Here is a 23,486-nt window from a genome sequence, read left to right on the forward strand (position 1 = left end):
CGCGGCCCCTCCGCTCCCCTCAGCCCGCTGAGGGGGCGAACGGCCGCGCGGGGTCCCGGCGCCGCCGCCGCCGCCCGGGGGGAGGTGGGGGACTGGCGGCGGGGGCTGCGCCGGCCGCTTCTTGCCTCAGCCGCCGGCGCGGCTCGGTGCTGGGCGGCGGCCGAGCTCGCCCGGCCCGGTCCCGGCCCCTTGAGCCGCGGCGGAAAACCAGCCGCGCGGGTGCGGGGAGCGATCCAGCCGCGGTTCTGCGCCCCGCCCGGTGCGGAGCCCCGCCGGGGAGGGACCTCGCGGGGGGCCGCTGGCAGCCGGAGCGGAGCGGGACACGCTCGCACGCGGCTCCGTCTCTCCCGCCTCCCGTTGACCTCCTGCCTCTCTCCCGACAGCGCCGCTCGGGACCGGCCGTTCCCCTCCGGCATCCCCGGCGGTGGCTCCGCTCCAGCAGCCGACACGCGGGACTGAAATGACCTTGAAAGCCGCCAGCAAGGGCAGATCGCCGGGTCCCGCCCGGGCTCGCTCGGGCCGAGGCAGCCCCGCCGCAAGTGCCTCCCTCCGGCTCTGATCCTCCTTTGGTTTGTTTTTTGGTTTTTGTTTTTGTTTTTTTTTTTTTTTCTGGGAGGCGAAATCCTTGGCTCGCTCTCTCCCGCCTCTGCCTCGTTCTTGCGCCGGCAGCGGAGAAGGGATCCAGCGAGAATCGAACGGCGTCGCGCCGGACCGTTTCCAGGCCGGATTCCAGCGCCGCGTAAGGGAAGGGAGATGCCGGCCCGCGGGGAGGGAGAAGCGCTGGGACACGCTTGGCAAAGCTGCAGCCCGGGAGACGAGCGGGGGGCTGGGGGAGCCCGTATGGCAGAGCGGGGTGGCAGCCCCGGTACGGCGGGCAGGGAGGTGGCAGGTCACCGGCAACGTTCTCCCTTTGCCGGGAACTCCTGCCTGTTTTGCCTCGTCTCGGAGGCTCCGTGCTCCGACTGTTCTCACTCGGCTTGTAGTTTGGGACACTCGGGATGGCGGTTTTGCTGCAGGAGCGGCTTCCTGCTAAAACACTTGAGGAGGGCGACGGTGTGAGCTGCTAGAAAGTGTTTTTCTCTCGGTGCTGGAAGTGGCTCTCAGCAGGGAGACGTCCCCGTCTGCTGTGCCAGATCCCAACCTTATCTTATCCTGTGCTCCTGAGTCCCGAATCCCCATCCTTGCCTCATCTGGAGCTGGAACAGAGTGAGATCTGGACAGGGGGAGATGAGGCAGCCACTGTGACGTCTCCACAGGGGCTGAGGATGCTCCTTGCCACCTCCAGACCCTCTCTGCTGCGTCCAGAGACTGTCTGATCTGGGACTTGTCCCTGGCGGTGACTGTATGAGGGACAGAAAACCGGGACAGGACTGTGCAGTGTTGTCAAGTGCTCTCTAGCCTCTGGCTCTTCTCATTTTAGGGAATTTTTGTGTTTGGTGACCTCGGGGGGGAATTCTCTATGCCCTGGCCTCAAGCAGGGGGTGCCTCTCCCCATCCCCCGCGCGGTGCCCCTCGGAGTCAGCCCCGGTTAGGGCTAAATCCGCTCGCCTGGATTAAGTGACGCAACTGCTTGGGGATTTAAGAGATGACGCGGGGCAAGCCGGAGCGGGCTGAGCTCTGGGGAGGGAGGCTCTGGAGCAGGTCAGAGCCCCTTTTCCAGCATGGGAGCCAAGAGGGAGGAAGCTTCTGGTGCCTCCATGGTATGAGTTTCGGCTCCAGGGCAGTGTGGCAACACCTGGCAGAGCGTGTTTGCGGCGTGGGGCTGCCTGTACCAAAGGCACAGCGCGTCTGAGGAATCAGGCAGGGAAGAAGCTGCCTGGTGCGATGCCAAGGGGTGTTATTTTGGTGCTTCTTGTCGGTAGAGTCTCCCTTCCGTTCCAGACACGTCCTTTGACCTGATCTTTTGCTAAAAAAAGACCCACAACCTCAGTGTCTTCATCTCGTCCCCGCGATGCTCGGGCTTTGCAAATGCCGGCTGCGGAGCTGCAGGATCTGGTTCCTGGCCCAGTCCTAACTGCACGGCACCGGTGACTTGTGTTTGGTTTTTCTGCCGCCCCGTGTGCGTGCTGCGTCTTGAGGGAGCATCCCCTGTGCCTCCGGCTGGGATTCAGCCCCGCTCCGTTGCAGTGGGACAGCGTCTCGCTCGGGCCCTCGAGGCTGTGGGAACACAGGGGCTCACACGGCTTTGCCTGTCAGGCCGTTTGGGTGGTGGGTGTTGGGGTGCAGCACCCCCATCCTGGCTCTCCCCGAATCCGTGGGGAATTTCCCTTCGGACAAGCCCCTCGGAGCAGGAGCAGGGTGTGTGTAGGGAAGCACGGAGTAGCAAAAGAGCCCCTCTCTTTATTTAGGAAGCAGTTTGGGATGACTTCTCCACCAGGGCTCTGCGGCACCGCCACGGCATCCTCCCCGCGGGCATCGGGACGCGCTCCAGCTCTGCGCTCATCCTGCCCGCTGCCATCCTGCCTGTCCCCCACCTGCTCACCCTGCTCCACCATCACCCCCTGCCCGCTGAGCCGAGCTCTTTTCCCTTGCATTATTTCCTCTCCGCGGATCCGGCGGCTGCTCGCTGGCTCTGCCAGAGCCTGTATCGCCGCATCCCTGCACCGAGTAATCATGGATCAGTGGATCGTTTCCCTGGGATCACGCTCCGCTCTGGCTCTTGATGCCCGGAGCGGCGCGGCACGGCAATCTCCGGTTGCGGTTTGCCGAGGGCGGAAGCGTCACCTGTCTGGCCCGCCGGGTGATAACCTTCCCCGCGCGGTGCCGAGTGTGTTTGCTTTGCCGATAAGCGCCTCCGATAAAACTCGTGGTGGTAAATAACGGCCATAACCAGAGGGGGGCGGTTAAAGGAGGGATGTGGTGCCCTCGGCGCGGGCTCTGCCCCGGGAAGACGGTGTTTTGCCGACCCGGAGGAGCGAGCCTTGGCCCTCGCCGGCTGAAATCTCCGTTGCTCTGAGGAGTTTCGTAGACCTGTGATTTTTTTTCCCGTCCCAACCTCCATCTCTTGAGTGCAGCGGCCCGGGGAGAGGCTTTGCTTTGGAAGGTGTTATCCGAGGCAGCCACCACTCGGTTGCGAGTGCCAGGCAGTTCCTGGCAAGAAATGCCCTTTTTTTTTTTCGGTTTTGATTTATTTTTTTTTTTTTCCCCCTCCGCGTGCCTTGAGAAATTCCGGAAATATTCCTGCTGTCCTTGAGTGGCAGAGATACGAGTATCTCTGGGCAGATGAGGATCGAAGGGAATATATTTCCAGCTCCGAAATGCTTCTGTCCCCTCTCTCCCTTCCCCTCGGAGGCTCACGAGCTTCTCCTTGCAGCGCCAAGCCGATGCATGAAAAAGCAGCTCCCCTGAAGAGCCTGGAGCCCATGCACGGCCGTGAGAAACTGGAGGCATCGCACAAGGAGAAGAGCTTGGATTCCCTCGACAGCAGGTGAGGCGCAGCGTCGCCGCGTCGGGGTCTGCGGTCGAATATTTCCTCTTTTTCCTCCTGTTTCCACCGCTGGCAGCATCCCCGCTGCCTCAGAGCCCCCCAGATGCAGCCCATGGGGTAGGGGTGGGCACAGAGGGTCCCCTCTCTGTTTTCACCCTGAAGTATTGGGTCTATAAGGGCAGGGAAGGGGAGAGGGGTTTGGGGAAGGGGTCCAATATCCCACTGCTGAGGTTGTTGGGAGGATTTCGTTGTCTCTGTGGTTTCTCCTTTCATCCATCTGCATGACATCCGAGATGTGGCTTCCCGGGGTCTCCCTTCAGTCCTCTGCATCTTGCACACGTGTTTTCGGGAGCAGGAGAGGGACCTGGGGCTCTTCGCTTACCTGATTATCATCATTTTTCCTTCCAGCCTCCACCTGAACGAAGCCCTGAAGGATGAAGACATCAAGAAATGCCACCGGGAAGTGGTAAGTGTTTGGCTTCGTGAGCCAGCGGGGTGGTTTGTTGTAGCCTGAGCCCGGCCGTTTGCCACGGAAGAGCCTGCCCGGGGTCTCGGATGTGGGCTGCGGGAGCCGGAGGCGAAGCCGCAGCAGCTCCTGGTGCAGGGCAGAGGCTCCTGCCCGCGTTTTCAGAGGGGCTGATGACGGTTTCGCGTGGCCCGTGATCTGCCTTGCAAACACTTTCAGGGTTTTCCATCCAGAGCAAAGGAAAAAGTGGGAATCTTGACTGCAAGCAGCTCGGTTCCCGTCCGTTTGAACCTTTTTGCTTGTTGGAATCCTGCCCGAAGTCGAGCTTTTTTGTCCATCTACAAAGAAGAGATGCTCTGGAAGAGCGGAAGGAGGAGGGTTTTTGCCTTTCCCCATGAAGGAGATAGAGGAGAAAAACATTTTGCTGATTATTTGGAGGCATCTGGGAGGGTTACCAACGGGTTTGTGCTGGGGCTGGGGGCGTGTTTGTCGGTGGTGGCTTGGAGGTGATGCCACAGCCCTGAAAACGCTCTCACGATGCCCTCACCGTCCCGGCGTCTCTCTGGGGGGTGTCTAAGCCGACCCTGGGTGGTGCCAAGCCCTGATCCTCTTACGGCCCAGCTCAGCCGGTGCCAGGTGTGCGGGGCGAAGGTGACCTTGTCACGGCGGGCAGGAGGGCTCTGCCTGCGAACCAGCCTTGCTGCCCCAGCGCCCTTCCGCGCCGCACCTCTCCTTGGGTTTCCGGAGGGACGGCCGCATCCCTGGGGAGCACCCTGAGGTCCGGGGAGGTCCGGGCCGCTGCCTCCTCCGGGGCAGGGGGCCCAAATCCACCCACGCTGCCTTTACAGGACTAATTGAACGGATTTAATTCGGCTGCTTCGGAGCCTTTAACTTCTCTACGGAATTATTTAAGGGCAGACCCGCCGGGCCTCCCAGCGCGACTGCCGGCAGGCTTTGAAGAGGCACCGGGAATATAAATAGCTGGATGGCGCGACGCGATGGGCGCAAAGCAAGTGTTGTCACCGTGTCCCGAATAAGGGAAGAGCTGGAGGAGGAGGAGGAGGAGAGAAACCACTGGGCAAAATCAATTGCCTGCGGATGAGCCCGGGGGAGAACCGGCTCCTCGCAGAGGCTCAGCAGCCTCCTTAGATATCGGGGGAAATGTTTATTTAGGAAGATGGCACAGCGTTTGCTGGGTGTTGGATCATCCAAACCTCTAACCCTTCGGCCCCACCGTCCCCAGCCTGGTGGGACCCCGCTGCGCAGGTCCCGGGTGCGGGGAGAGGGAATTTTGTTTTGCAGGGGGGTGTTTTTTGGCTTTTTTTTGGGTCTTTTTATCGGCAAGGTCACCGGATAACTTTGTTCTCCTTCGTTTTCAGGCCGCTAGCAAGTACAACTCCCAGTACCACAAGCTGTTCAAGGACATCCCGACGGAGGAGAGCGTGCTGAAAGGTGGGTGGCATGGCACGGGACGGGTAGTGGGGCAGCAGAATCCGGTGCACGGTCTGCCATGCCCTTCTCTCCGCCTTGCAGTTTGCTCCTGTGCGCTGCAGAGAGACATCCTCATCCAGGGAAGGCTTTACATCTCCCCCAACTGGCTCTGCTTCTACGCAAACCTTTTCGGGAAGGACATCAAGGTAAGGTGGGGGCCAGCCCACCCTGGTCCCGTAGGGCTCGTAGCCCAGGCTACGTCGCAGCCCGCTCATCCCATCCCCTCCCGCTCCCAAACACCACCAAAATCCCCGTCAGAAGCCTCCGATGCGAAGGGGAGCGTGGCTGTGCCTCCCGCTCCGATCGCCTGCGGGATCTGCGTGGGGAAACCAAATATTGATTTGCTTCAGAATTCCCTGATGCAAAATCTCCGACAAGCCGCGACGGCGTTTGAAGGAAGATCAAAGGTTTCCTGGGGGGGAGAATTTGAATCTCGCTTGGCTTTTCTTCTTGATTTACAATCTGATGTTTCCCCGTTAGTCTTGTGGCTGACGGGGATCTTGGGGGGAGACGACTTCCCTCCAAAGTGGGCTGAAGAACTGAATTATTTATGTCATCCACTTTCAACAAATATCCGATGGAAGTACGGGATTTCAGCGAAGTTATCCTGCCATAAATTACATCCTGACGTATTTTTAACCCTCCCCTGGCTTGCACAAGGGCTCCTGTGATGGGTCTTAAGGATACTTTCCCCGTGTCCTCGCTGTTTTGGTGGAGTAGAAACCGCCTCCGAGCCAGGATTAAGGCAGGAGGTGCCGTGACCTTGAATAAAACCAGGCCGCCCCGGTGAAACGCCGAACCCCGGCGTCGCTGCTCTGCTTGGGGCGTAATTCCCATGCGCGGTAGATCTCCGCCTCTCGAAAGAAACCCCCTCAGCTCACCCTCCTGCCCGTCCCTGGGTCTTTTTTGCCCTCCAGGTTGTGATCCCGGTGGTCTCCGTTCAGCTGATCAAAAAGCATAAGACGGCTCGGCTGCTGCCCAACGGCTTGGCCATCACCACCAACGCCAGCAGAAAGGTAACGCCGGCGCTTCGAGCGGCGGGACCGGCCTCGCCGGAGCTGCTGGTCCGAGTCGGCTGCGGTTCGAGAGCGGGGAGCGAAGCGATTCCCATCCCCGGGCCGGTTGGGAAGCCAGCGTGGCTCTCAGTGCTGGCAGCCGGCCAGGGCAAACACTGCGGCTTTGCTTTTGTTGCTGAATTTCGCTTTGTTTCCGGGCGAAGCGGAGCCCGGGTGAAACTCGGCCGAGCCTGACAAATCCCCACCAGGCTCAAATGAAACCTTTAAACTCCTTAAACGCGAGCAGGGGAAGGATTTGGGCTGCCATTCCACCCCAGCTGGCACAAAACTTAGTTAAGGGGCCCAATTTCCACCTTTTAAATCACGTCGGGTGTCGTCGGCTGCAGTGAGCTGACAGTCCTGCTCGGTGCGTCCGGGTGCTACTCATGGCAGCGTGTGTTACCCGTCCCTTCCCGGGGAAGGAGTTATTCCTGAGGGGTTTTAGCGTTAGATTTTTAGGATTTGGGGGTTCAGAGCCATCTGGTTGCAAGGCTGCTCTGTGCATCGCGTGGGCTCTGCGCGTCGGGCAAGGCGAGCGCTGCCCCATGTCCCCTCCTGATCCATGCGGCTGTTTTCGGTCACTCCAGCCCCGTTTGCTGCTGCATCCCTCTGGGCTGAGCGCAGGAGGCTCCAGGGGCAGCAGCTGAGCAAAACCAGCCCCCCAAAAAATCTGGTCCAGGTTTTAGCAGGCTGCAGAAATAGCAGCAAGGAAACTCCGCAGGGAGATGCCTGCGGAGGGGGGATGCAAGGAGGGGAGATTCAAGGGCAGGACGTCTGCACCTGTCCCCTGCCTGTAGGGAACTGCGGGGATAGGGGAGTGGGAATCTCTCCCAGCAGCTTCTCTCTTTCTCTTGCAGTACATCTTCGTCTCCCTCATCTCCCGCGACAGCGTCTACGATGTTCTGAGGAGAGTCTGCACACACCTGCAGGTACCCTCCGCCCCACGTCCAGCGGTGTTTCCATAACCACAAGCTCCTTTTGGGCTGCGCCTCGGGGAGCAAAGCTCTTGACCATCACCACGAAGGCTTTGGACTGCTCCCAAAGCCCTCTCCGGTGCCCTGCGGCCTCTTCTTGGCATCCTTGCTCCGCAGCAAGGGATGGAAAGAGAGGTCGGAGCCTGCTGAGAACGGCAGCGCTTCGTAACCCTGCTGCATCCATCCTCTCCCTGACGCAGGGGGCCGTCCCGCCGTCCCCGTTTCGTAGTGGAAATGATGGTGGCTGTTTCTTGACGTGCTCCAGAGCATCCCGGTGGGGCAGAGCCCATCCCCGGGTGTCGCAGAGGCGTCCTGTCCCAGTGAGCCGCCGGTGGCCTTTTCTGGGTCACACATGATGAAGGCAGAGCCCAAAGTTTCTGCTCTCTCCCAGGGCGTGTATTTGAATTATTTATAATCTGGTAGTAATACTAGTTCTGCCACTCCATACGGCGCTGCCTTTTCCCAGGATCTAAAGTTTTAAGGGGAGGAAAAACGGTACAGAGTCAAAAAAAATTTGAATTAAAAAGCCCGAGGAGGGAAGAAATCCATCAGCCCTCGAGCTGGAGAGGAGAGTTGCCGGGACCTCTTCTTCTCCCTGCCTTTGAAGCACGTGGGAAGCGGTGCCGGAGCCCTTCCCTGCCTGGAAGGGTGGCTGCGGGCTGTGCCGGGGCGGCAATTTGAGTGACTCAGTCCCGTTGCCAAACTGAGGAATTTATTCTTTGCAATGTGCTGGGCTCTGCCCAGATATTCCCTTTTTTTTCCCCCCCCCCGCTGATGGTTTATCCCCTCTGCCGGGAGCCGAGGCCGGCGCAGGAGCCCTCAGCTCAGCCGCGACCCCGCAGGGTTATCGGCAGCGGGCAGCAGCGATGGGGTGTGCCATCCTCTGCCGGATGCTTTTCTTTCATCCTGGAATTTGGAATGGAAATTTTAAACAGCTGCTCTTCATAGACTCACCAGAAATGCCAAAATTCAGTTTTCTGGCTCGGGTTGAAGCCGGGAGAGGCGACACCGTAATGCCCGTTTCTTTCTCTCCTCCAGGTTTCGAGTAAGAAGAGCTTGAGTTTGAAGGAGCTGACGGAGGAGCCGGACGCCGTGTCGCTGGTGAGGGTCAGGGCGGCTCTGGGAGAGGGAAGGACCCCCGGGAACTCGTGCCGAGGGCAGGAGAGCGGCCGCCCGGCCCCCTCGGTGGGTTTAACACCTTCCCGGCACGCCGGGGTTCGGCTGGCAGCCGCTTGCAGGGCGCAGGGTCGGTCTTCTCCCCTCGCTGCCGACGAAGGTCGCACGAGGACGCGGCCATCACCTTCGTAGCTCGGCCTCTGGGCTCCTCGTGCCCTGACTTAGCAGGAACGGACGGGTCAAGAGGATGGTTTGGATATCCTGTGGCTGGGCACCAGCTCGTGAGCCAGCCGGTTGGCCTCGGGTCCGTTTATAGATGGAAAAACTTGGGAGCGATGTGGAAAATGTGGCGGCTCTGCCCCCGCTGGCTCGTGGTGTTCGCAGCCGTGAACACAAACACAGGCTGGAAATGTGGTTGAATTGTCCAAAAAAGCTGTGGGATGAGGGGGATGGCTCGTAGACGGGAGGCTGGAGAAGGAAAAGCCTGCTGAACCGCGGTGTGACTGTGGGAGCACGAGGGGCCGCATCCTGCTGCCTTTGGGGCACAGCAGGGCTCAGTGGTGACTGTGTCCCTGGCTGGCAGGACATGTCCTCTCCATGAAACGTGGATGGCACATCCCTGTCTCCACTCGGTCACGAAGCTGTCGGTGCTGTGGCCATGCCAGGCTGTACGGGGACACTGAGGAGGGCACAGAGTGTCCCCCGTGGGCTGGTGGCCCCGCACGCTGGCCCAGGAGGTGACAAGTGGGATGTCTCCCATGGACTGGTGGCATCTTGGGGGTTTGAAGGTGCTTTTCAGGGGGTGAACTGGGAGTGATCCAGGCTGGCGGCATCTCCCGGTGCTTCTGAGGGTGCTCAGAGGGTGCTCTCTTCTACGGTGCTTCTGTAGCCCTTCAGCAGCTCCAGCCCTGGGGACTCTCTGGTGGGGGAACCTCTCTTCTTGACAGCTGCCACCCCGCTCAATTCTGTGCCTCTCCGGATGCGCTGGGGCTGGGATGCTGAGCCGCAGGGTGGGCAAGGGGCTTTCGGAGGATGACAAGTGACCACCCTGAGCTTCAAACCACCGGGTGAAGGAGGCAGCAATGGGTATTTGGGGCAGGTGTGGGGTGCGTGGGCAGGTCCTTCCTCTTCACTAGGAACCTGCATCCCCATGGGGCCATCGTGGGGGACCAGCTCCCCCTTCAGATGATGTTTTGGATGTGCTGGTGCTCGATGGAGATGCCTTAAGGTTTGGGTCCAAGTCTGGTTCCACCGTCTCCTCGGCGCTGCTGGTTTCATGGGAGAAATGGCTGCCGGTGGCACGGCTCACCCGGGGTTGTTCCCACAGGAGGTGATTGTCCCCGAGGGCAAGTGGAGGAAGGTGTCACCCGCCTCGCTGTCACTGTCGCTGCCGGACACCGACTACCAGTGCATCCACCGGACCTCCGTCAGCAGCCTGAGCACCAAGGAAAGCTCCTTCACCTCCGAGGAGCCCCTGGTTTCGGGTGAGGGCTGCGTCCGACCCAGGGATGTGGGTTTGTGCCCTGTCCCACGCGTGGCGCTGGGTGTAAACCTCCATAAATACACGTTCATGCCTCCTCCTCTCTCGTGGAGGGGATTTCTGCCTTGCAGATGAGCAAGGTTGAGGTTGAGGGGTCGGTGATGGGGTCCTGGGGATGGGATCTCCTGGCTGAGGGGTCTGAGCCCTCGGTGTGCGCCTCCAACGCCTGTGCAGGAGGAATATTTGATGCTTGAAGGCTCCCGGTTGCCAGAGAAGCACGAGCATCTGCCCAGCGTCACCGTGCCGCTGACTCTCGGCTTGCGTTTCAGAAAGTGCAATAAACACCGAGGAGGAGCTGGAGGTGGAGCAGAGCTGCGTGGCGGAGCTGAGACCTTCTGACTACCAGCTTCTGAAGATCTTCATCGTGCTGTAAGTGTGCTGAGGGTGGCCGCGGCGTGGAGAGGATGGAGGGGGCTACACTGGGAACGTCCGTCTCATCCACCGGCCGCTGAGCGCTTGTGCTTGTTCCTCTGCTCCCAGCATCTGCCTCCTGGTCGTGTCCTCCTCATACCTGGCGTTTCGCATCTTCCGTCTGGAGCAGCAGCTCTGCTCTCTGAACCGGGACTACCTCTCCCGCGGGCACAGGAGGTGAGGGACCCTCAGGGGGAGGTTTCGGGGCAGTGGAGGACCCGAGGGATGTGATGCAAAGAGCAACGGCTCCGCTCCATGGCAGATCCCAGGGATGCTTCGCCCCTTACCCTACGCCAGCTGTTGGGATGGCCGTCCCCAAAGTGCCATCCCTGCGCAATAGGTGATCCCATCAGCTGCTGGGATGGGGTTTGGTTTGAGCGACCAGGAAAAGCTCTGCTGTCCCTGAGACTTGCAGCCCTTGGGAAGAGGTTTCCTTGCGGGTTTGGGGCTGGTTCCCCAGTTGTAGGAGGCACCACGGCCTCTTGGTTACGCCTTGTGACTAACGTGACCGTGGGCATCAGGAAGGGATGGACAGCAGTGGGTTCTCTTGGGTTGGGGACATCAGGAGGGGGTCTTTCTCCTCGTGCCCATGGCACCCGGGCACCGGGCTGGGGGGATGGTGCCTCCCCGGCTGCTCGCCCAGTCTTACCCTGCTCTCTGCTTGCAGGTGACCGTTACCCCAGCGCTGGCTGAGGATGGACACCGAGGCGGTGGCACCCTGCGTACGGAACCTAGTGCTATGTCCTGCCAGCTGTGGCTGTTGCACCTGGCCCGGCTTTTCCTCGGCTGGTAAAACGGGACCAAGTACCTTCTCTCTTCCTACTGGCACCCACTCCCGGCGGGACCACCCGGCCGGCTCACAGCCACCGGTGCCAACTCCCTGTCCCACTGGAAACCCATTCTCTCCCCGGGATGCTGCTGTGCTGTAGCACCGGACGATGGCTCGGGGCTGCCGAGCGGTTGGACCTCCCCTTAGGACTTGCTGCTAAAATGGGCACCGGTTTTTATTCCAGACTTGGATTTTTCTTGTTTAAAAGATGACCTTAGGCTCACCGGGAACCCCTAAAAACCGTGGATGAGTTGCTGCTGCTGCTCTGGGTGAAGCCCAGGCAGTGGCTCTGGGCTGCACCAGCCTGTCCACCCCCATCTCTGTACCCCCAGGCTGCGGCTGGAGGAACGGCCCCAACCCTGGGGGTCTACGGCAACGGGGAGAAAGGGGCCACCAGCCCGGTGGGGCGTCATCTATCCCAGCACCCAAGGGTGGGGGTACAACCCAGGGCCCCCCACCGTCTCCGCTGGGCTCTGTGCTGGCCCCCAGCCCCTCTCTCCCGGGGCATCTCGGGGTGTGTGTGTGTGCATGTGTGTGTGTGTGTCCCTGCAAAGCACTTTAGGGTCCCCCCGGACCAGGCGTCCTTGCTGGGGACCGCACCTGGGAACGGTGCTGGACCAAGGCTTCGTTAGCCCCGCTCGCCTCGTTAAGATATCCCGGAAGGAGCCCGGAGCTGGCGCTGGTGGACGTCTCGGATCGTGACCTGTCTGTGCTCTGGTTCCTGTTAAACTCGTCACCGCCTGGAGCCGAGCGCCGCAGGATTTATCCCGCAGGATTTATCCCGCAGCCGCCTCCCAGAGCGCGCTGGGGCGGCAGGTGGTACCTGTGTGATTTATTTCGGTTTTCTTTCCTATTTTTTGGGAACTACAAGTGCTGTTGGGGCCAAATCCCTCACCCTTTGGGGAAGAGCTCGCTGCTCGCTCCGGGCTCGCGACGGCTTTTAAATGAAAATAAAACCAGGATTTTCTAGCACGCCCCTGTCTGCTGCCAGCATCCTTGCGGCGGTGCCGAGCTGCGAGCCCCGAAACGGGGTACCCCAAAATCTGGGCTGTCCCGGTGCCCCTTCGCTGGCCACATCCTCAGGACGTGGATTACGTGGGCACAGCCCTGTCCTCGTGTGGGGCTTGGGGACAGGTGGTGTCACCTCGTTCTCCCTTTGGAACAGACCTGGAGCTGTTTCTCCACACCAGGGAACGCTGCGTTGTCACCCTGTGTGTCACCCTGGCCATGCTGGCGGGGGTCACGAGGCTGGGGCTGCAGCCCTGGCTGGGGCAGGGGGACCAGGGTGGCTTTTGGGGGACCCTCGGGACCGGGGATGCTCCAGGTGTAGGAGACAGAGCAGTTTTTTCACTAGATGGCAGCAGAGACTGTGGGATGTGACACTCGTGCTGGTGGCAGGGCTACCCTGGGGACAGCGGATGCCTGGGGAGGGTGCTGAGCTGCAGCCTCATCCTGCTGGGGTGGGCAGGATGAGTCTTCCTCTTCCTCCTCCTCCTCCTCCTCCTCTCTGAGCATCCGCTTCCCAAATCCTCCCCTGCAGCCAGCCTGGCCCGTGCAGCAAAAATGCATGAAAATGGATGAAACGGCCCAACTTGAAAGCCGCAGCGCAGGTGGCATTGGCGAAGCGGGGCCTGGGGTGGTGTCACCCCATTTTTTTTTCCAGAGATTTAGCACCCTGGGGTGCCAGGTCTGTGGTTCAGCCTCATTTCTGATCCAAATATTGAAGCCACGTCTTCAAAGTGCCGGCAGTACGGGGCTGTCGGAGTCTTTGGTTTTATGGATGACCCGGCTCGTTTCGCTGGGTATTTGTGCCATGCCAGGAGGGTTTGAAGTTGGTTTTTTTTTAAAAACAACCTGGTGCTCAACGGGTTCAACCTCAACGTGGGGTTTATGGCCCCAAAAATGAGGTTTAGAGATTTAGGATTGGTGAGTTTTGGGGTTTTTTTTGTGTCTCGTGTGCCCAGCGTAGTGTTTTGTGGGTGATACAAAGTGGGTCCGTGGGGTCACTTGTCCCTATGCCGAGCCAGGGCCAGGTGTGTGATGGTGACAACGGCCACCTTGGCTCCTCTCGGGGCTTTTTGGTCAAAGCCAGTGGTGGGACGGCCCGTGGGTGCAGGTGGCTGATGCGGAGGAGGTTTGGAGGGAGCCCAAGGTGAACCCCTGGTGTGGTTCGGGGGATGTCCCTGCTGCCAGGAGCCAGTTGCAAGGCTCTGGATTTGTTTCCCAGCCCGTGTTTGCCTGTCGGTGTCTGTTTGCCCTCCCGGCGCCGCCCTGCTTGAGCTTATTTGCTTTTCTTTGTGTAAAGAAATGCCACGTAAAAGCCGCGGGTGCAGGAAACGTCCCCGGGTACTCACCTTGCTGGCTCTGGCAGCCTTGAAGCCACGAGGTGCCCGCAGGATGAGCCCAGCCCCTACCCTCGAGTCTCCCAGTCGCACCTGCCATCCTGCCTCCCTACCTCCCCGTCCCAAATCGACCCCTAAAAATAGGATTAGGAGATTAAACCAGCCCATATGGCCTCCTCGCTACGGCACAAGGTGCTGGCGGGGTTGTCCCGGGCTCGCTGGCTCTCCGAGGCCGATTTCCGTTCGCTTTCCCCCACTGCAGGGCACAGAGTGGCTGAGAAGCCGCTGCGAGGCCCAAGGAAATGCCCGATGCGAGTCCCAACCATCGTGGCCGCGATACCCCCGAGGAGAAACCGCGCGGCAGCGAGACCCACTGCTTGTCAGCGGGTACCTACGGAAAAGACGGGATGACGCTGACGACCACCCGGTTTGGTTCGAGTTTTATTCCGGACCCGGGAGAAAGAGCCTCCCGCAGCAGCAGTGACGGTGCAGCCCCACGGAGCGCGAAGTGAATCCCCTTTGGCAAGCGGCTCCATCTCGTTTCAACCATTTCACAGGGTTTTTAGCTCTTTCGGAGCGGTGGAAGGGGTTTTCCAGGGAGGGCTGGTGCTGGCTGCCCGCCCTGGCACCCGGCTGGCTGCCCATCCAGGCAGCTTAGGAAGGAGAGGAACAACCCCAACCCTTGTTTCGCCCCACTGCTGGCTCCAAGTGTTTGCTTGGGTGTTTTGGAAGAGCCTGAGTCGTGGCTACTTCCCTTCTTCTCAGCAACAAGGGAATTTAAGACCTTCCTACAGTTCATCCCCTCGGTGCCGTACTGGTACATGCACTGGTGGGGCTGGGCTGGCAATACGATGGGTGAAGAACTCCGGGTTAAATATAATCCTTCCTCCTTTTTCTTTTCCGAGGGCTGTATTTAACCCGGATTTCCCTGAGCCAGTCGGCTCGCTGGGGTGTGGTTGCTCTGCTTAGAAACCACCTGAGCAACCTGCTCTTTTGCTTCTCATGAGGTTAAAGATTATGCCTTATCCTGCAACGACATCCCATTTTAATTTTTTATTTCCCCTGTCTATTAACGAGAGGATCTGCTCCGAGATCCCAGCACGGGAGGAAAAATGTTTCTATTAGAAGTGTATTAAGTATTTCTTGGGCTTCAAGGAGACCTCAGTTATCTTTGGCTTTTATACCTCAAGCTCTGTCCTCTTGTTCTCCTTGGTGTGGTTTTTATCTGGAGTAACAGAACTGGTTCTGCACTAGAGGAAGCAGCGACCGCCGCGTGCGCTCCGAGCGCAGCGAACGCTAACGAGGGCTGGGGAGCGCTGACGAACCCTCTCTGAAAAAAGACACAACTTCAAAGAGTGAGCGTCACTTTTCCTCTCCATTTAAGTTTCCTTTCCTAGGATTGGCTTTCTCAGCTTCCTATTCATCTTCCAGCACTTCAGAGTCAGGTTTTCATTTGTAATAAGAGCAAGCAGGGGTGGGAGGAGGGGGGGAAAAAAAAAAATATCTGTAGAAAACTGATTTTCTTTTTGTCTGGTTCTTTAATTAATCATTAGCGTTTCTTTTGGAGTCTCATCTTTTGACATCAGCATCAGGTTTTTAGGGGTTAAAAACCCAAATCCTTGCTGCTAAATCCTAGACTGCTCAAACAGCACCGGCAGGAGGCACAAATTAGGAATAGCCACGTTAAAGCATTTTGGGGGTTTGGTTTTAAAGGGCATTTGCTAAACCTGCCTCGGAACAGCAATGCCCACAGCCAATTAATGCCACCTAACGAGGGCGTGTGGCCTGCTGGGCAGAGGTGGAGAAGTCTCTGTAGCCACCCATATTACCCCAGCAATTAGTGTAAAAATTCACCATCGAGAGGATTTCTTTGAAAGCAAAGTGACTTTTCTGGTTAAAAGTTCAAAGGCTTTTCCAGAGGGGACTAAGGCTTTTCCTGGAGGGAACAGGGTGTTTGGGGGGGGTGTAGCCATGCTGGAGGGGTTACATTCTTCTTCTTTGGGACGATCCTGCGCATGGGCATCTCCCTCAGGCACTGGGGGTGCTGCCTCGTGGATGGGGAAGGCAGTTTTTTTGGGGAGGGCAGAACTGGAGCTGCGTCTCCATCACTTCTGTGCCAGTTTGGTGACGAGAGCTTTCCACTCCGATCTCTTCTGCGTGATGTAGGAGGGGGTGAGGAGCTGCAGCAAAGGCTCCGGCCGGTCCCTGAAGTATCCCTGACACAGAGCCTCCGCGTTGCAGATCACGTACATCCCACAGTCGTAGCTGTTCTGCTGGGCGGGCGCCTTCTCCTCCACGAAGGTTACTTTGCCTCCTCTCGTGGCCAAGAAGGCCTCCAGCTTCCCCGCCACTTGCTTGGCGTGGACAGAGTTGCATTTACTGTGGGAATCGTAATGGGAGAAGCACTTTTTGTCCCTGAAATAAACCAGTAAGCTCCAGTGGGTGCCCCCAGCGACCTGGTTGGAGTTATCGTTGATAGGTAAGAACACCAGCTTCTTGTGGAGAAGGTCCAGTGGTTGAAGGAATATGGCTATTTCTTCCTGGCTAAGGGCACATTTAATGAACTGAGCCACTTCGGGGCCGATGAAACAAACCTGATCGCTGAATTCTTGGAACTGGTGGTTGGCGAAGTACTCGAAGGCGAAGCCGATGATGTGATCGTTAAGCCAGTTGGGGGGTTCCAGCAAGGCGACGTCCGACTGCCGCAGCAAACTGTCCATGTAGCTGAGAACAACGGGGTCCATCCTGCGCGAGTCGGGGCCGCGGCGCTCCGGGAGACGTCAAAAGCTGGAACAGAGAACGGGCAGAAGATGAATTAAGGAATTAGATCACACCTCCAACAAGCTACAGCACAACAAATATCTCGAGTTCCTTCTCAGCCCAGGCTTCCCAGACGGGTATTTGAAGGACCATCTGCCAGGTGGGCAGACGGAGGACACTCAGCTCCTCATCCACAGCTCGTGATGGGTTGAGCTGGGCTCTTCTGCTGCTCCAGGAGCAGTGCGTGGCTCCGAGGAGATCAACGTTTCATTGTCACGCTCCTAACCTCAAAGCCAAGTGATTTCAAAGCAGTTCCTCCTCGGGGACTGCAGGCACGCCTTCGGATCTGTTCTTGACACAGAAAACAAGCATCATCTGGGAGAAGGCAGTTGGTGTTTCGGTGTTGCAGTGTTTCACCTGCACAGTGACAATCAGCAGTAACTCTTGGCATGGCGGGCGTTCCTTAAATAAAAGTCTTTTTGGGGCTGTGTGACGGGCATGCGCTCTCCTTCCGCCTGGCAGATAGTGCCACAGCTCGGTGCCAGACGCATGACCTGTTCCAGGAAAACCTGCTGGAGGAGGCAAGGCGGCGGTGAGTAAGGAGAAACAAAGCAAAACAAGATCACAAACCAACCAGTTCCCTACCGTGGGAATCCTTAGGACAACTGTCTACGTGCCGGTAAAGATTTCAACAACTCAAGTGCCACCAAAGCTGGACGCTCTGCAAAACACCCATTGTTTTTAGCTCGGGTTTTAACTTGCCAAAATTTTGCTCCCAAAAGGAGAAAGCACCCGTGGGTGTGCTGAGGGGTGAAGATCCCTGCAGGCTTCCACCGGTGATGTCCGCTTGCAGACAGGAGTGACGGGTCATGCTGACCCACTCTTTGCAATCTTTCACTCAGTTATTTGTCCAGGCTGCGTTCTTCCCTCTGAATCTGCGTCTGCTTCCCGCAAACAGCAGCTGCTTCTCCTTAAAAAAGCTGCCTGGAAATTCAAGTAGCCTGTAGCACCTTGTTCTCCCCACCCATGCGTTTGAGGACGTACTCAAGGGACTTGCAGACAAGACTTCTCCCGACTCCTTTCCTTTCAAGTTATCCAGGTATCCACTAATTCTGGTCTTTCTACCAGTTGTATAATTCTCTTTCAGCAGCTCTTGCGTTTGCTGCCTGCCCGTCCGGGGGGGATTAAAGTGTGTGTTAAGAAAGAGGTTGCACAGCATGCTAGAAGGTGTAGCTACTCAATAGATAACACAAAATACTCGCTGGCATCAGACTAGGATTTAGGAGGAGATCTTCCAAAGAGAAACTGCTGATTTAAACCCTCTACGTCCACCCTGGTTTTACTTTTGCTCTCCTGGCTTGGGCTCCTCAGCTGCTGCGATGCACCGTCAGCCCCCGACGCTTCTCTCTTGGCCAGGACAGGGCTGGAGACGCCGCAGCTGGGGACAGCGGGGACGTGGAGCTGGTTTGGCCTCACCCTTTCCTCATCTGTGCCAAACACAGCATGAAAACATCTTAGGGATTCCTAAAGCACCGTGTGAAAACCAATAACGATAAGATCACCTTAATATGATTCACTCTAAATAAGACATTATGCAAATAAAATAAAAAAGTCGCATGTGTTGTGCTGTTTACATGTCAGGAAGAAGTAGATATGTGCTGCTTCTTGCGACGTGAATCATGAAAAAATTCCTTCCTGGCCAGGTATGCATAAATGAAGAGAGATTTATCTCCAAAAACTCTTGGCAAGGTCCCATCGCATGTGACTCGTAAATAACAGGCTGGGTGAAGCACGCTGCATGTGTCACATGTTGGGAGGAAGGGCCGAGGTAGAGGATGTGGGGCTTGAAAAAGCTAATAGCTATTTGTGGATCGCTGATGGATCCAGGAGATGCCAAGCAGAGTCACTGGGAAGGAAGGGGAGCAGTCGTGGTTATTTACGCTGAGCCAAACACCATGGTATTTGGACACGCTGCCTACGTTCACCAGCTCCAACTATTCCCGTGTTTGTGGAGCAGATCCTTTGCAACAGCCTGCAGTATAAAACCAAACCAAAAATCTAAACTAAGTCCCAGCAGCTCCACAGCATGCCTCAGTGTAGTCTTGTTTCAAGAGCTCTGCACCCTGCGAGCCCAGAAGCAACCAGTTTGTGGGTTTAACAGGGTCACTGCTGAAACATTTGTTGCATGTGCCCATACAGTGCCTTGAATTTTCCTTTACTGCGTGTTTTTTCTGCTTTGCCTTCTGCTGGAGATGTGGGAAATACAGCAAACAGCTTTCCACTCGAGTCCGAACGGGATTACGGGCTAGGGAAGGAATCGCGCGTCCTGCATGCTGTTAATTCTCCACTCTGCAGAAACATGGTTTTGGTGGGTTTTTTTCAGTCGAGGATTAAAAAAAAAAAAAAAAAAAAAAAAAAGACATTTGGCAGCTTCCTACAGTCAGGAAGGGCGAATGGTTATAGCAAATGCTTAATTGCCACTAGCTACTACTTTTAATTTTATTGCCATCTGGTATTTGTGAAACTGCTTGTGAGTTCTGCGGGATGACTCACCGCGCGCAGCGAAAAGGAAAACCCTCCGCGGGCTCGGACGCCTTCCAGAGGCACTTCAGGTCGGAGGCGAGGGCCGAGAAAAGCCACCAAAACCAAAAAAAGTTGATTTGTTCGGGTGAACCTTCCCATTAAAGCGAAAGGTGAATCTGTAGAGCAGCCAGGACGTGGATTAAGCATCTGTGACGTGAAGGGGTGTTGAAATCCAGTCGCGGCTCGCAGGCAGCTCTGCTCAGACACAGCCAGGATCTGCTTCCCGAAGGCTCCGGCACACTCTGTTCAGGAGTTTTCGTAAAAATAGGAATAAACACTGACACAGGCCCGTGGAACATTTGTTGTAGGTTGCCAACAAGAGCCGTGCTCGTTGGTTTTATTTGCATACCAGTAGCTGGAATTCGTGCAAACTCTCTGTAATCCTCAGCTTCTCGGAGGGATGTTCATCCGCCCCGTTCTGAGCGCCGAGATGAGAGCACCGAGGAGAGGAAAAGGAGCCTTTCAATAAAAAAGTCATCGAGCCAACCTAAATGAAAGCACCCATCTCACTTGGAGATTTGAGAACGGTGCCATCTTGCAGCAATATGGCCAGAAGTCGAGTTTCTCGCACCCCATCTCACCGCCAGCACGATTTCACGAACAAGCTGCCGTCGTTAGCGCAAGTTCCATCCAGAAACTGATGGGACTCCAGTGTCCAGGATGCACGGCGCAGCCTGCGTTTTGTAATACTTGGCAACAACAAAAAAACCCCCAAACTTATTATTTTCACAGCGTTAAAGACAACCACCTTCTGCATGTCGTTGTTGCCTTGCACTCCGGAGGCAGGGAATGAAATTCCCTAGTCATTGAGCGTAAGTAGGCAGCGACGGAGCAAAGAGAGCATGAATTAAGGATGAATCAGAGTCCTAAAGTCTATTTTTAATAAATTAAAGACGCTAAGAACATCCAGAGTGAATATTTTGAGGTGCCACGTCGCTCAGGTCCTGCGCCAAATTTGAAGAATATGGAGGTAAATACAAAAAGCCACCTGAAGGACAGATTATTCAGACTTTATGAAGGGAAGAGTTGGAGGGACAGGGAAGTTCTCAGCCGCTTGGCCGAGGTCTTTGGAACAATCAAGAGTAAAAGACGCCGCAATTTAACTGCCATTCCTTTTTACTGGGAATCCAGTTTTCAGACCGCGTGTCATTAATGGCAGCAAGATCAGACAAGAAACATCAATTTCTCTTGATGACCTGAGTCTCCTCACTTCTGGGTCTCCTAACGGAGCCAGAGAAGAAACTCAAGCAAAAGGAAACAACGGAGCCAGAAAAGAAGCATACCTGCCTACTCTTTTGGTAAAAATACGGAATCTCTTTGTGGCCTGTGGATTATAATTCCTGTATGGTAGGAGAACAGAGCCTCGGTGGGTTCAACAGGCCCAAAACACCAGACTGAGAGGGAAACATTCAGAATTCCTGTACACACAGACAATCCCCAAACCTGTCCGTTCTTCACAAATTCCCCAAACCAGACACGCGCGGCGGTTCCGCACAACCAAGCTCCAGCACCTGGCTTCGTTTCCCAACGTCTTATGCGGCAGCAAGCTAAAATCTGGAGGAACTACCCCAGATGCCACTCAATCCAACGTGGTTTGCTCCGCAGGATGGGCTTGGCCAAAGCGTTGAGTTTAACAGGAAAAAAAAACAGTGACCTGAGTGGCGGAGGACAAGGGATGCCACCGAGATTCTCCCGGAGGTAACGATGGAAACCTGATGGGAAACCACTCAGTTCATGGAAACGATGTTAAACCGGGCGTCGAGGGATCCCGTTCACCTGCTTGGAGAAAGAGTTTGTTCCGGAGAGTAGCGGGAAGTGCTGGGAAGGAGTATCGTTTGCCTGGAAGACCTAAAACTGGTGGGAATCTGGTCTGGAGGAGGAATTTGGTCCGAAGAACGGATTCGGGATGTCACTGCTCTGTGGAGACACGGCCCGGGCGGAGGAGCGACGTGCCTGACCCCGAGCTTCTGCCGGCACGGTGCCGGTCGGGATCAGCACAGGCCAGCAGCCCCCCGGGAAGAGCTCGCTCGTCCCGCTGCTGCTTCCAAGGAAATAAACGAGGATTAAGGGGAGAGGGGAGGGCTCGCCCGGGCCGGGGCTGGGGCGGGGAGCAGGGCCTGGCCCGAGCCCACCCAGGCCAAGCAGTGCCCGGGCAGCCCGGGCTCCACCCCCGGTGCCGGTACCGCGGCTCTACGTTTAACGATTCGTAACTATTTTCCCTCCAAACACGCGCTGAAGCCGCCGGGCCCGGTTGAGCTCGGCAGCGGCCTGCGCGCCCGCTGGGCATGGCAACCACCGCCGGCGCCCTGCCGGCACCGCTGTTGCCGTGGCAACGCCCGCCGGGCAGCACCGGGCCCTCCCCGCGCCGCCGCCCCCGCTCACCTGCCGCCTCATCGCCCGCTCGCCCTCCGCCGAGCCGGCACCGGCCGGTTGCTGCGCGCTGCCGTAAAGCACAGCGAGCCGCGTCGTAACGGCCGGCCTGCCGCAGGGGTGAACGCAGGCGCGGGAGGAGGGAGGGGGGGGCGCGGCTTGAGGGGCGGGGCCACGGGCGGGGAGATGGGCGGGGCGAGGCGATGGGCGGGGCCACGGGCGGGGCGGGGCCCGACCCTGCCTCCCTCTCCCCCCCCCCCCTCCTTCCTCCTCCGCCCCTCCCTCGGCGGCGCGCGGGCGCGTGAGGGAGGCGCGCGCGGGCAGGCGGGCAGCGCCCGTGTGGCGGCGGCGGCGGCGGGAGCGCGAGCGCCCGTTCCTCCCCCGTCCCCCCCCCCCCCCCCGCCCCCTTCCCCCGCCCTCCCCCTCAGCGGCGCCCTGCGGGACCCCCCCCCCCTCAGCGGCAAGCAGCGGGCGAGGGATGCGCCGCGCCCCGGCACGCAGGTGAGCGGCGGCTGCGGCGGCGGGGCGGGGGCTTCGGGGGGGGGGGGGAGGTGTGTGTGAGTGTGTGAGGGGAAGAGCGGCGGGCACGGTGCCCGCGGGCGGTGCCGCCGCTCCGGGGCCGGGGGTCGCCGCGTCCCGCTCGGCGTGAGGCTCCCACTCGTCGCCCGGTGCCTCCGGCGGGAGCCTTTGTTCGGCGGAGGAGGGCGAGTCCCTCCGGTGGCGTGGGGGCCCCCCCCGGAGCGGGTAAAGATGGCTGTGCCCACGCGTGACCCACCCCTCGGGGCGCGGCGGCGGCGGGGTGCGCGGTGCGGGACGGCTCCTCGGCGGCCGGGTCCCGCCTTGGGCTTCCCCACGCGTGGAAGCGCTGAGGGCGGCAGCGGGGCTGCTGGTTTGTACTGGTGCGGGGTCGACACGCGATCGTTTACACCCATTTCGGAGTGGGTCGGGCGCGCCAGACGTGGAAAAACCGACCTGGAAGGGGCCGCGGGGTTTGTCTGCTGTAGTGTTTCCAGTGTCACCAGTGGGGCCGTGGGGTGACGGCATCTCCGCAGACCCCTCCCGAGTGGGGAGACGGCCCCGGCACTGCGGCGGGACCGGGTCGCGGTTGGCACCGCCGCCTTTGGCCAAGGAGCAGCCCGTTACGCCACCGGACGAGAGCGGCGTTCCCGATTCCCACCTCGTCTTAACAAGATATTTCTGTTTTTTAACGCAGCGTTCGACTCGGCGGCAGCTCGCTCCCCGGCACGCTGGACCTCCCTGGGAGCTCTGCTCCTTCGAAGGTTAAACCAGTCGATATTTCTTTCTGGAATTTTCCTAAATGTACCCGAAACGGCCTTTGCTTTATCCCTTCCTCCAAAAAAAAAAATAAAAAACTCCTCCGACGTGACTCACGGTTGGACCTGCCGTTAAGTTCAGAGCCGGGCGTTTGCCGCCCTTCTGCTTATAGATCGGCTTCCTCCTCCTCCGTTTACGTTTTTGTATCCTGAAATCAAGCCGAGATTAATAAAGTCGGGAGCGTGAGCTCAGCAGAAATTGTGGCTTTCGCATCCCTCGCTGCAGCGCGCGTTACCCTGCCCATCGGCGTATTAAAAAAAAAAAAAAGAAAATCATCACGTAGCGGCGAAGGGAGGAGGAGGAGGACGCTGGTCCGAGGGAGAGCAAACAGCGTTTTGCTAAATCGATAACGAAGCGCGCTCATAAATCGCTTCGTAAATAGGTTGTTAGTTGGGGAAATAGGTTGCTGTGGCTGGAGCGTTTTCCCGGCTCTTTTCCTGGGGGAATGGTTGGAAATGACAGAGGAGCGTGGTGGTCTTGTCTGTCCTCTCGAGAGGTGCGTGGATGTGGTGGTGATGGGCTGTGAATGTTTAAGCCCGACCTTACCGAGCTGAGCTCAACCACGGGTGCCAGCGAACTCCGTTGGGGTCAGAGAGGCTGCGTTATCGCTGGAGAGCATCTTCTCTTCGGCCCGTCGGCCCGGAGTCACGCGGTAATCACGATTTCCCCTACGTCTTTCAGTAAACTCACCCCTTTCAGTGACTTTCCTGATTTATTTCTTATTTTTTAATTAAATTAACAGGATTTTTCTCTGTGTTTTTCCCTCACGAAGGCTCTCTCAGCCTTT

The 23,486-nt window shown here is 58.0% G+C and overlaps 2 protein-coding genes across 4 annotated transcripts; one reads left to right on the forward strand and one right to left on the reverse strand.

Annotated features, from left to right (window-relative positions):
* The first annotated feature begins 3,323 nt into the window (after positions 1-3,323).
* On the forward strand, positions 3,324-10,661 carry GRAMD2A (GRAM domain containing 2A). Of its 2 annotated transcripts, none has more exons than XM_086620475.1 (10): positions 3,324-3,427; positions 3,836-3,893; positions 5,273-5,345; positions 5,427-5,530; positions 6,302-6,400; positions 7,297-7,368; positions 8,452-8,598; positions 9,857-10,013; positions 10,339-10,438; positions 10,550-10,661. In XM_086620475.1, exons 1-10 carry the CDS (start codon positions 3,324-3,326, stop codon positions 10,659-10,661), a joined length of 1,026 nt encoding a protein of 341 aa, XP_086476601.1. The 2 variants fall into 2 exon arrangements, with proteins under 2 accessions (XP_086476601.1, XP_086476602.1); XM_086620476.1 differs by having other exon boundaries at positions 8,452-8,514.
* Positions 10,662-14,947: 4,286 nt separating this feature from the next.
* On the reverse strand, positions 14,948-21,393 carry SENP8 (SUMO peptidase family member, NEDD8 specific). Of its 2 annotated transcripts, XM_086620299.1 has the most exons (3): positions 17,057-17,106; positions 16,698-16,983; positions 14,948-16,438 (listed from the first exon to the last, which is right to left on the reverse strand). In XM_086620299.1, exon 3 carries the CDS (start codon positions 16,393-16,395, stop codon positions 15,757-15,759), a length of 639 nt encoding a protein of 212 aa, XP_086476425.1. In that variant the 5' UTR covers positions 16,396-16,438; positions 16,698-16,983; positions 17,057-17,106; the 3' UTR covers positions 14,948-15,756. The 2 variants fall into 2 exon arrangements, with proteins under 2 accessions (XP_086476425.1, XP_086476426.1); XM_086620300.1 differs by lacking the exons at positions 16,698-16,983; positions 17,057-17,106 and adding an exon at positions 21,377-21,393.
* Between the last annotated feature and the right edge of the window lie 2,093 nt (positions 21,394-23,486).

This window comes from Tauraco erythrolophus, chromosome 14 (genome assembly GCF_009769465.1).
Source record: "Tauraco erythrolophus isolate bTauEry1 chromosome 14, bTauEry1.pri, whole genome shotgun sequence".
NCBI classification, from domain to species: domain Eukaryota; kingdom Metazoa; phylum Chordata; class Aves; order Musophagiformes; family Musophagidae; genus Tauraco; species Tauraco erythrolophus.

Bases quoted from the DNA above. Each gene is read 5' to 3' on its own strand.
- GRAMD2A (XM_086620475.1), top strand. From the start codon at position 3,324: ATGCATGAAAAAGCAGCTCCCCTGAAGAGCCTGGAGCCCATGCACGGC. The intron at 5,346-5,426 runs GTGGGTGGCATG...TCCGCCTTGCAG, and splicing joins GGAGGAGAGCGTGCTGAAAG to TTTGCTCCTGTGCGCTGCAG. The intron at 5,531-6,301 runs GTAAGGTGGGGG...TTTGCCCTCCAG, and splicing joins TTTTCGGGAAGGACATCAAG to GTTGTGATCCCGGTGGTCTC.
- SENP8 (XM_086620300.1), bottom strand. From the start codon at position 16,395: ATGGACCCCGTTGTTCTCAGCTACATGGACAGTTTGCTGCGGCAGTCG.